At 43.4% G+C, this 11799-nt stretch overlaps 1 protein-coding gene across 1 annotated transcript in view; it reads left to right on the top strand.

Moving 5' to 3' along the window:
* The first annotated feature begins 908 nt into the window (after positions 1-908).
* LOC124046083 (RNA-binding motif, single-stranded-interacting protein 2-like) overlaps positions 909-11799 on the top strand; it is a 35784-nt gene continuing 24893 nt past the window's right edge. The window contains exons 1-2 of the mRNA XM_046366072.1: positions 909-1085; positions 7787-7959. Coding sequence (XP_046222028.1) covers positions 1014-1085; positions 7787-7959 — 245 coding nt within the window. The 5' untranslated portion in view covers positions 909-1013. The remainder of the gene's footprint in view (positions 1086-7786; positions 7960-11799) is intronic.

The raw sequence follows: 11799 nt of genomic DNA, 5'->3' as shown, positions 1-11799 counted from the left end.
CCTTATATTCTGTATATCAAGGAGACGAGAGCTTGTTTCTGTGTGCTGACTAGCCTAAGCTGGCATTTAAACGAGGTTTAAACGGTCATTTTGTGACTGTTCGGTGTATTTCTCTATCAGAAAGAACACTAGTAGTTGTATCTGTCATGTGCATTCATGAGTTATGCTGTTGTGTGTTTATTATCTAATATGAATGCCACAACCAAAGTTCCCCCTGGGAACAATAAAGGTATTCTATGTTTTACTCTATTCTATTCTGTGCACATTCATACTACTATGTGGCCGAGAGTACGCTTTTGCATACACACGTTGTGCACACTTGAGGGCTAATCAGGGTAGATACACAAGGAGTCAAGGCAGAGGGTTGAGGGACTGTGTTGCCAAGCAACTTGCAGTTGATTATAACAATACTTGTGCCATTACATGATAATACGAGCCATCCCAGGACATCAGTTGTCCTGATAATGACTAGGTTTTGAGATCATCCATGACCCACTGCCATACTTTTTTTTTTTACAGATGGTGTAATGCCATGTACCTTTACCAACATATTGGGCCATGGTCAAGGTTAGGCCATGGTCAATGTTATAACATTAGTCTATTAGTCCCTATGTTAGATGTGATTAATGATGTGTATTAATCATTGATCATGTTATTGAAGACTATACAAGCTGCAAAAAGCCTTTATAAAATGCCAATAAAAGTGAAATGTGTGTCCAGACTTTCATAGGAAATAGTAACATGTCCAAAGTCATACGTGTTCATTGTCTGGTGGTTTCCAGGTTTACAAAATAGCCTACATGGAAAAAGGAACACAGAAACGCGCGCTTTTTTTTTTTTTTAAAGCAAAGTCACATAGAAGGCTACACAATACCAGTGGCTGGGAGCTGGGAGAGCGCTAGTCAAATCACAACCCCAGTCAGATTCTAAACTGAATTTCCCTGTCTGACGTCAGCTGACTGCCTGCCTTGGCTGTGCTCTTCGCTCCAGACATAGTGCTGCTGCTGAAAAAAATGCTGCTCTCTGTGCCGCCGAGGACAGGATTCAACCCATACAACGGCTACACTAACAGAACCAGTAAAAAGGTAAAGCGCTGCTGTATTTTACTCCATCTGAATAATGTGCTATATGTTATATGTAGGCTATATGCCGGTCTCATTCCTCCTGGATTGTTTCTGGCAGTTAGGTTGCCTGGCTATTAAGCTGCAGTGTCCTTGAAAGTGGACCATTTATGCTACAAAATAACTATAGGCTATTTTGTCGATTTTAAATAGCTTGTAACTCTTGTCTATCCCCCAAACAAGATTTGGAAGAGATAATAGAATAGAATACCGGTATAATGCATGGATTTATTGTAGGCTATGCGTCGGGGTGAACGTTAGTGCTCTTCCTCGCTCTGGTCATTGGCACAGAGAAAGTCAATGTACGGATTAAACTTGCGCGGCGAATAGCCTAGATCATTTTTGCGTTCGTTCTCGGGTTTATCCCAATGTCTAATTGTTAACTGAACGACCAATTGTTGGATGTGTCAAATACATTTTTCACCGTGATGAGAGTAAGATCTCTCTTTGAGTAGACCGTAACGTAAGTTAACCAAATAAGTTTATTTAGTGTAAAGATTTACACCACCCCTTGAAATCCAACCTGGTCTCAGAGTATTTCGTATTATTCTTTATGTAAATTCGAGATACGCCAATTAAAGGTAAAGGGAAAGGAAACTGAATGTATTCACCTGGAATTAGTATGATATATTATGTTTCGTATAATATGTATTAATTTGTGGCTGTCCATAACTAATTTTGTATGTTATGTTATGAATTTGCAAAACGTATGATATGTTAGCAAGGTGGCTAGGTGGCGAACATTAGCTAGCTGGATAATGTTAGTTAGACTAGGGGTTAGGCGTTAGGTTTAGGAGTTAGGTTAAAGAGTTAAGGTTAGGGGTAGGGTAAGGGTTAGCTAAAAATTTTAGGGTTAGGGTTAGCTAACATGCTAAGTAGTTGCAAAGTAGCTAAAAAGTTATAAGTAGTCAAAAAGTTACTAATTAGCTCAAACGCTAAAGTTGTCTGTGTTGAGATTCGTACTCACCTTTGGGTTCCTAGATGTTTGCTTTATACGCCTATCCGTCCACCCCAATGTGCGTAACCATACCAAACATAATACATCATACTAATTTGCATGTCCCGGATTCACATTTACTATGTTACGTGTAGTCTATGAGACCAGGCTGTGAACCCCTATATTGTCCGATGGCTGGTAACATTGGTCAATATAAAACAGTGATTTATAGATATGAAAATATGAATATGCACTGCTGTACATAGTGTAGCCTATTGAAATTGTTCAATTCAATATGCTGATTATTATTTAACATATTTGTAACAACCTAACGGTTTGTAATGATAAATGATATTTTGGGGAAGTTGATAAGATTTTTTTATTTTAAGATGAACATCCAGAAAAAAGGAAAAATATAATGATGAAGTTGAATATGGAGTGTTGGATTGGGTGAGATATTACGGGAATTGAAATTAAGAAACGATAAAGCATATATTTTTTTCAAATGTAGCCTAATTGTAAAATTATACATTTTAATAAAACAATTTGTGATCCTAGTTTTGATCCTGATGCTTTCACATTATGGATGGGGGAAAAATGCATCTTTCTTTTGTCAAAAGCATATTCTATTATTCTGCATTGTGAATCTTGGTGTTGACTTGGTGCAACATTGCTAAAATACGCATTGGTAGTGTTCAACTTTCCTGAAACATAACCCTAGCTCCCACCTCCCAGGGCTGTGTTATTCCTTTCCCTGCGTCATGGTTTGCAGGAATTTAGATTGCTCAGATTAATGGCCTGGAATTCCTGGAATTCTGCATGCATCCCAGATGGCACCCTATTCCCTATACAGTGCACTACTCTGCCTTCAAACAATGTGCTCGTGTCAGGATAGAAGGGGTGTCTGCTACTCTGCTTTTGCAAACTCATGCCTTTTTTTTTGCTCATCGTGAGAGCTCAAACGTCACTCTGAGGGAAAACATGTAAACCCAAGGTCAAGTGGTAAACCCTGCTTTTTTATACCAGGAAAAAAAGGGTGGAGGAAAGAGAGGGATTAAGATTTCTTTCTTTCTTTCTTCTGCTTTCAATTACGCACCCCTCCCTTACCCTCCTCTCTTCCCTCCCCCATTTTCTTCCTTTTTTCCCTCTCACATACCTTGATTTCTTTGGTTGTTAGGGGTTCAGTTCCTGTGGACAAGGGAGCCACCAGACCTTTCCTCTGTATAGAGTAAAGTGAGCCACTTTTCTCAAACCCAATGTGTTTGTCTTATTCATCAGATTGCTCTGTCTTCATTTTCTCTTTCTTCAATGTCTTTTCTGCATATCTGAAAAAAAAAAAAAAAACGGTTTCGTTTTTTGTTGTTGTACTTTTGAGTGTAGAGTTGGATCGACTCAGAGAGGGAAGAATGAAGACCCACCTGCCGTCTCTATGTTGTTGAAGAGTTGGTGAGGTTGCAGGTTGAAGTAGAAGCACCAGAAGAGTGCCATCGTTGTGTTTCCCCCCCCAGAACCTTTTCTGCACACTGTGGCAGAATACAGTACCAGGCATCAAACACAGAAAGCTTATACTTTCAGAAACCTGATCTTTTGTACCGTGCCTTTGAAAATCTCTTGTGTCAAGCAGGTAGGCCTTTACTTATTTAGACAGATAAAACGTGTATTTATTTTCGCAGAAAGGGAGTGTCATACAATGTGTGATGTGTTTTTGTTGACAGATTTTGAAAATGTGTTTATGGAGAACTGAGTATAACTAGAACTGGGATCATTTCAGTGGGAGATCAAGTTTTTTTCTCTCTCCTTGGATCTTCTCCTCAAAAAGCTTTCCTTGCTTCCCTGTGACGATTTGAGAAGGAGGCAAGGAGGGTGGATGTGAGGAATCGAGGAACATATTTTTGAGACTCCAGCTGTGGCCTGAGGTGCGGGAGCAAAACTCTGTCGCTTGCTGTGTACAGTAACATACTGTACATTGTGGAAACATACATCCAATAACCTCCAGGGCTAATACTTACAGTGCTGTAGTTCAGTGAGAGAGAAAGGACCAGCTCAGAGCTATCACCCACACTTAAAATGTCTCTTAAATAAGTCCTATTGTGTACTGGTAAAGAATGGAAAGACTGCACTCAGATGGGATATTATCTATATCACCGTATTACAATACATTCTAAAGGCTCTACGTGCTTATAATGATATATAGAGCATTGTATATTTAGGTAATAAAGTGTAAACCATGTGATTTTAAAAGTAAGGTTTTCCTAGCCTGGTGTTGCATCCAGTCTGCTTGTGCTATAAGCCAACTCCTCTCTATGTTCGATGCCTAAGATGTTTGGCTTGCCAATGGTAGAAGTGTCGCCTACAGCACATACAAACAGTATGGGGCAAGACTAGGAGTTTCCCAGTACTCACTCTGTCATATTTAAAGGAAAACTCCACCCAAAAACAATATTTTGATATTTGTCTCATTAGTCCATTGTTGATTTTTTTATTGTATTTATTTTAATTGAACCTTTATTTAACGAGGCAAGTCAGTTACGAACAAATTCTTATTTACAATGACGGCCAACTCCGGCCAAAGCCTAACCCGGACGACGCTGGGCCAATTGTGCGCCGCTCTATGGGACTCCCAATCATGGCCGGTTGTGATACAGCCTGGAATCGAACCAGGGTCTGTAGTGATGCCTCTAGCACTAAGATGCAGTGCCTTAGACCGCTGCGCCATGCAAAACATTTTGGGACTATATCAACAATGGACTAATGAAACAAATACTAAAAGATAGTTCTCGAGTGGAGTTTTCCTCTAAGCCTTCTTTGTCTTGAGAGACACATTCTTTAGTCTGTGTTCCGGTACTAATGAGGCTTTTAGGAATGTGGAGAACGTGAAAATGGCCGTAGAAAAGAAACCCCCTCTGTCTTACCCCCAATTCTGAGGGTAACTAACTAACACAAACATTTGTTTATGGCGTGGGAATGTAAAGAAATCATTTAACTCCACATTCTAATGCTGCTGCTGTCTGTAAGGAGCAGGGTGAACAAACATGTAGGAGGCTGTGTGTTTACAGTAGGGGAACAGGACAGGAAGGACTTCCATCAGATGCCAGTGTGGGTCAAACTCAGTGCAGTGATCAAGAGTGCATATAAGAGCACACATTGTTCACACAATGCTGCAAAACCAACCTACCGGTAGCTACCGAATGGTAATGACACAAGATTTGTGATTCTGAAGCATGTTCAGAAACAAATGAAAGATGGACTACACACACTGACTGCACACATTGCAGCACATTAGCTTCCCCTATGTATATTTGGGATGTACCTAGTTACAGCTAGTGTATGCACCTATACATCATGGAAATTCCACAAATTAATTTATTCATACCAATGCTATTAATCATGCACTGTGTTTTGTTTGTTCTTTATCCAACCAGGTGAATCCCATTGAGATATCAATCTCTTTTTCATGGGAGCCCTTCTGTACTGTTTGGTAGAACAGAACACCTGGAGCTGGCAGGCAGGCCGCAGACAGGCAGGCAGCAGGCAGGCAGACAGACAGACAGGCAGGCCGCAGACAGGCAGGCAGGCAGGCCGCAGACAGGCAGGCAGGCAGGCCGCAGGCAGACAGGCAGGCAGAGAGGCAGGCAGGCAGGCCGCAGACAGGCAGACAGCAGGCAGGCAGGCCGCAGGCAGACAGGCAGGCAGGAAGGCCGCAGATAGACAGGGAGGCAGACAGGCAGATAGACAGAGACAGACAGCAAACAGACAGACAGGCAGGCACAGATGGGAGCCTGGTGGGTGTGGATCCATCTCATTCTCTGGTTCTCTGCCATCTTCCTTGTCTCAGAACGAGCAGAGCAGAGCATCCTTAATGAGACAGTACCTTCTGACTGGAGAGCACATGAGAGGGATTAGCGCCTTCCGCTAGCAAGCTCCCCAATTATCTCCCCAATTAGATAGGCTTCAATGGCCCAGGCCCCATCCATCCATCCCCATTCATCCATCCATCACATAGATCCAGACAGGTCTCGTCCAACAGCATACAGCTCTATTTAGCACCAGTGCCAGGCTCCATCCTCTATCAAGCAGCACACCAATCCTTTAGCCAGGCCCAGGCCACATCTATCCAGCTCCATCATCCACCCAACACACAAATCCAGACAGGCCTTTTCTAGACCTAGGCCCCATCCAGCATACATATTATATCTACCACCAGGCTTCATACAGCTCCATTCTGTACCATACAGATTCTATAGCCACACCCAGACCCAGCTCCATCCATTCACCAGCCACATACAGATCCGAGTACTCAGGCAGGTGCATCCCTCCTGATAGGGTTTACATGCAGGCTGGTATGCTGGGAGTGAAGGCAAGAGCTAGCCATAGGGAGAGGTTGCGGTTGTGGGAAAACAAACAATGTGCTGCCCTGCTACTGATGCTGAAAAGAGGCAGATTAGAGGTGTAGAATGGGTATGGTGAATGAATGGGCTCTGTGAGAGTAACAACAGTGATTAATGACAGGGTGGTAAAACTCCTATGGAGGGGTTCAAGGCTGCGTGCTGCTGGGTGTTGTGAAGGCCATGATGAATGCAGAACTGTGGAAAAACAGACAGAATGGTATAGCAGTAGAGCAGTGGTTTGGGAAGGATGTAAATTGTTAGAGAGAGAGGAGGGGGAGGAGGAGGAGGAGGAGGGGAAAGAAGAAGAAGAGGAACTGTTTCATTAGAGCGGGTTACCAATCACACTTGCAGGAAACAATGGGCCAGCTAGTTGGACACCATTAGGTCAGCACTGGAGCAGAGTGGGAGGTGACTACTGAGGGCTGGAATCAAACTCATTCGGGCTACTTTAGAGACACTAGGCGCTTTCCAGTATTTGCTGTGTCTAATATGCTCTCATTTTCGACCGAGCTGACCACATCGATTCACAGGGGGACTGTTATAGGTTAAAACAGTAACTGATTTCCCCTCCAAAGCGGTGTCAGCTCAGTATTGATATAAATTGAGTTGTGGCTGTAGCAGCCCTGCAGAGTGCCGACTCGACTGAAATGTGATTCATGCGAGGAGTCCTCTGTCTAGAAGTGTATCCATGGTCTGGTGTTTATAGGTCATGATGGTAATGTTTTATGTTATTACTGCCCCCATTAGCAGACCATAGTAGCCTTACACTGAAAGCCTATCTTGCAGACAGTTAAGTACACTGAAATCCTATCTAGCTGACAGTTAAGTACACTGAAATCCTATCTAGGAGGCAGTGTAGTGAAATAACCAAATTGCTATTGATTTCGCAGCCCTGGCCCCGGATTTGTCGGGTACTATATTGACATGTTGCCCTTTGCTTAACCACCCACTGTAACAGGTTATCCTGCTAATTGTTTCCTGAATAGATTTTTGCAGATTAGGTTACACTCTAGTTAAATATAAATCGGTGGATCATGAACAGCCTGGAGAGTTGACTGATAACAGCCCAGATGTGATCTAATGGACGTGCCTATTCAGGACTGTCGAGGAGTGTAGCATTTTACAGTGACAGATTGGGGTTCAAATCTTGGTTTCCTGCACATTTTAGCCAAAGCCTATAGGCATAATGTCTCACGCAAGGTTAGCCTACTCATCATGCAAATAGGTTTTTACCAAACCATCTCACCCATAATCAAATCTTGCATACATGCTAGCCAGCGACTGCCCAATGTAATCATATCCTGTTTCTGATGTCATATCCTGTCTCTGCCTCGCTCCAGCCGACGTATGTGTCTTCCAGCCACCAGATGGCTCTACCCAGCCCCAACCACACCACCACCAGCAGCAGCAGTAACGGCAGCCTCAGCGCAGAGCAGCTGAGCAAAACGAACCTCTACATCCGCGGCCTCCACCCGGGAACCACAGACCAGGACCTGGTCAAACTGTGTCAGCCGTGAGTAACTCATGAACAAATCACTCCGCCAACACACGTCTCAGTGAATCTATGGCTCTGTGTAAAATGAACGAACTGTGGTGGAAGAGAATAGTGAGAGAGATGAAATTGTGTTAATGGGGATAGACAGGGCCTGAAATAATGCTTGAGCTGAAAAGGGCAAGCAGCGGGTGCACCTTTCACAAGTGTCTCACCAGTCAGTGGCCTGTGGACAGATCAACTGGACGTTTCAGGCAGGCACAACTGAGGGCAGACTTTCCAACAGCTAGCTTACTAAGCACGTTTTGTCTCTCTCCCTGGCGCTTCCTCTCTGTATGATGGTATTGTCATCACCAGAGAATGGGCTCACTCAGCTTCCAGTGGTCTGAGTGGTTGGTATCTCCACATTCAATTAAATCATATGATTACAGCATTTCCAATATGCATTAGACACACTGCAGTGATAAGCAGAACTGTCATGCCAGAGCCACTTGGTCTGTGTCTGTTCGATCTTCCATGAAACACCAAATGAAAAAGCCCGTTGGGTGAAGATGAAGGAGTTGGCTGCCCATCATTGAATACTAGAGCCTGAGGAGAAACGAAACAGTAGAACGAGTGAGACGTCAAGATAGATGCTGAGGGAAGGAAGGAGGAAGAGGAGGGGGAGGGAGAGGGGAGGAGAGATTAAATGGGGAGAAAGTGAATGAAGGAGAGAGAGAGAGTGTGGGAAGTAAGAGAGGGTGAGGAAGGGAATCAGATGGAGAGAAAGCGAGAGAGAAGGCAAGAGGGAGGGGGGAGGAGAGAAGCAAGAGTGAATGAGGCCTGCTATTTTCCAGCTGTCTGGAAGATATGGCTCATACGAGGCTGCCCAAACCCACAGGAAACCCTGAGCCCAGGGGAAAGGGAAATACAAACAAGGCCAGTGGCATGAAGAGGGGGATGGAGAGAGACAGCGGGAGAGAGGGGGGGTGGAGGGAGAGGGGGAATTAGGCGGAGGAATGTTGGGAGTTAAGGTTTTCTGTGTGAGGTGGTATGTGGGTAGTTCTGCTGTTACAGAGTAGATACAATCACTGCATTTGCTTGTGAGTAGAGGAGGGCATTAAACAAGGCGTACGGTTTTGCATACCATTGTTGAGATGAAAATGTGCGTTTGTTAAAAATAGGCAATAAGAATGGATGGCGCTATGCAAGGTCTACTCTACTCTCCACTGAGTGTACAAAACATTAGGAACACTTGCTGTTTCCATGACATAGACTGACCAGATGAATCCAGGTGAAAGTTATGATCCCTTATTGATGTCACTTGTTAAATCCACTTCAATCAGTGTAGCTGAAGGGGAGGAGACAGGCTAAAGAAGGACTTATAAGCCTGGAGACATTTGAGGCATGGATTGTGTATGTGTGCCATTCAGTGGGTGAATGGGCAAGACAAGATATTTATGTGCATTTGAACAGGGTATGGTAGCAGGTGCCAGGCGCACCGGTTTGTGTCAAGAACTGCAACGCTGCTGGTTGACGCTCAACAGTTTCCTGCGTGTATCAAGAATGGTCCACCACCCCGAGGACATCTAGCCAACTTGACACAACCGTGGGAAGCATTGGAGTCAACATGGGCCAGCATCCCTGTGGAACCCTTTCGTCACCGTGTAGAGTCCATGCCCCGGCGACTGTTCTGAAGGCAAAGGGGGTACAACTCAATATTAGGAACGTGTTCCTAATGTTTTGTCCACTCAGTGTATGTAACTATAGAGAGCTTGGAAATACAGGGAAGAACATGAATAAAGTGACTAAGTGAAAACCACAGGGAACATAAATTTGACATAACTAACTAACTAACTGCCAGTTGCTCCATGTGAGGCGAGGAGCTTTGAGCACTGATGGGGGTATCACATCTGGGTTCAATAGTATGTTAAGTCCTTTAAATACTTACTCTGTGCTTGATTAGGCTTTCCTGGTGCAATTGAATCAATGGATGAGTTTCATAAATACCAACCTTGCTCATCCGGCTCACAACTGACATGCTTAATCAAACGCTCAAATTATTTGAAGGAAAACAAATACCATTTGAACCCAGGCCTGGGGGTTATGGAAGGGAGGTTGTTCTGCCTCCTAGCCCCAGCAGCGCACCCTCTTTGGGTGGCTGGTTCTGGCCTGGCTCTAGCTGACTATGGGTGCAATGCTAGACACTGTACTCTCTGCTCTCTGCTCTCTCACACATGACAGAGTCTCCTGCCCCTCCAAGCTCCCTCTCTCCACACCATATAGCCACAGGGTTAGACCTCCCAGCTGAATGCACTAGTAGATGGGCATCTCTCCATTGCACAATTAAGGAGGCCAGCAAATACTGTACTGTACACAACTAGTACCCTGGAGGAGAGAGAGAGCTTGTAGCAATCTTTCCCTCATGCAGTATTCTATGGGGATATCCATAGTTAAACTAAGGAGGCCTGCAAATGCGATAGAACAGAGAGCTAGTAGCAACCAGTTTCCCCCATGCAATTGTCCTATTCTAGGGATTGCTTTTCATTTGCACACAGAACAGTACTATGCATAAATAATGTTACTAGAAAACAGTGGATATGTTATGCCAAAGCACAATGTATTTGTTGGCATAATGTATTTGACGGCATAATGTATTTGATGGCATAATGTATTTGATGGCATAATGTATTTGATGGCATAATGTATTTGACGGCATAATGTATTTGACGGCATAATGTATTTGTTGGCATAATGTATTTGACGGCATAATGTATTTGATGGCATAATGTATTTGACGGCATAATGTATTTGATGGCATAATGTATTTGATGGCATAATGTATTTGATGGCATAATGTATTTGACGGCATAATGTATTTGATGGCATAATGTATTTGACGGCATAATGTATTTGACGGCATAATGTATTTGACGGCATAATGTATTTGAAGGCATAATGTATTTGTAATGGCATAATGTATTTGACGGCATAATGTATTTGACGGCATAATGTATTTGATGGCATAATGTATTTGACGGCATAATGTATTTGACGGCATAATGTATTTGATGGCATAATGTATTTGACGGCATAATGTATTTGACGGCATAATGTATTTGATGGCATAATGTATTTGACGGCATAATGTATTTGATGGCATAATGTATTTGACGGCATAATGTATTTGATGGCATAATGTATTTGACGGCATCCTGCATAGATCAGCAAACGTAACATGAAACACTAATGTTACATTAGAGGTCATATGGGACAAGTTTGCTTTAGAGCATATTGACTGTATGGCGGAGAATGTCCTTTAGCTAATTCAAATCTCTAAAGTTGTTTGGAATTGTAGTCACCAGTGTAATATATGCAGAATAGCTTCATTTCCTGTTAGGTTTTAGTAGCCTGTTTTTGGAAGATGCCAGTTGGAGGAACATGTAATAGAATGAGCAGGGGACACCTGTCCGGTCTGTCTCTGTTAGTAGGTTGAGAAACCATGAGAGGATTTTCAAAACAACACCCTTAAACAAGTGTGTGATGTTCATGTGCTGTAGTAAAACAAAAAGTTCAAGGGCAGCCCTTACTCCTTTGTTTCGGGGGGGGGGGTATGAGGCTCAGAGATGAGGCTCTGTTCTGGGCGTTGTGTTAGCTAACAGAGTGTGAGAGAAAGTGTTGCTGTGGATCCCAGCCAGCCAGCCAGCCATGCAGGGTTGCTTGTACAGCACAGAACAGCACAGCCAAGGCAAGGAGAGTGAGATCAGGTTACAGAACATACACATGCCTTAGAGAGATCCAGGGAGCTGATATCCTGCTTCTGCAGTGTTGGTGCAGAAACAGGGGAGATTGTAAAGCTAGGTCTACAGTACAAATAATTAA

The sequence above is a fragment of the Oncorhynchus gorbuscha genome, linkage group LG10 (assembly GCF_021184085.1).
Source record: "Oncorhynchus gorbuscha isolate QuinsamMale2020 ecotype Even-year linkage group LG10, OgorEven_v1.0, whole genome shotgun sequence".
Classification (NCBI taxonomy): Eukaryota; Metazoa; Chordata; class Actinopteri; order Salmoniformes; family Salmonidae; genus Oncorhynchus; species Oncorhynchus gorbuscha.
The sequence above is the reverse complement of the archived record's forward strand: the minus strand, read 5'-3'. Positions and strand labels throughout refer to the sequence as shown.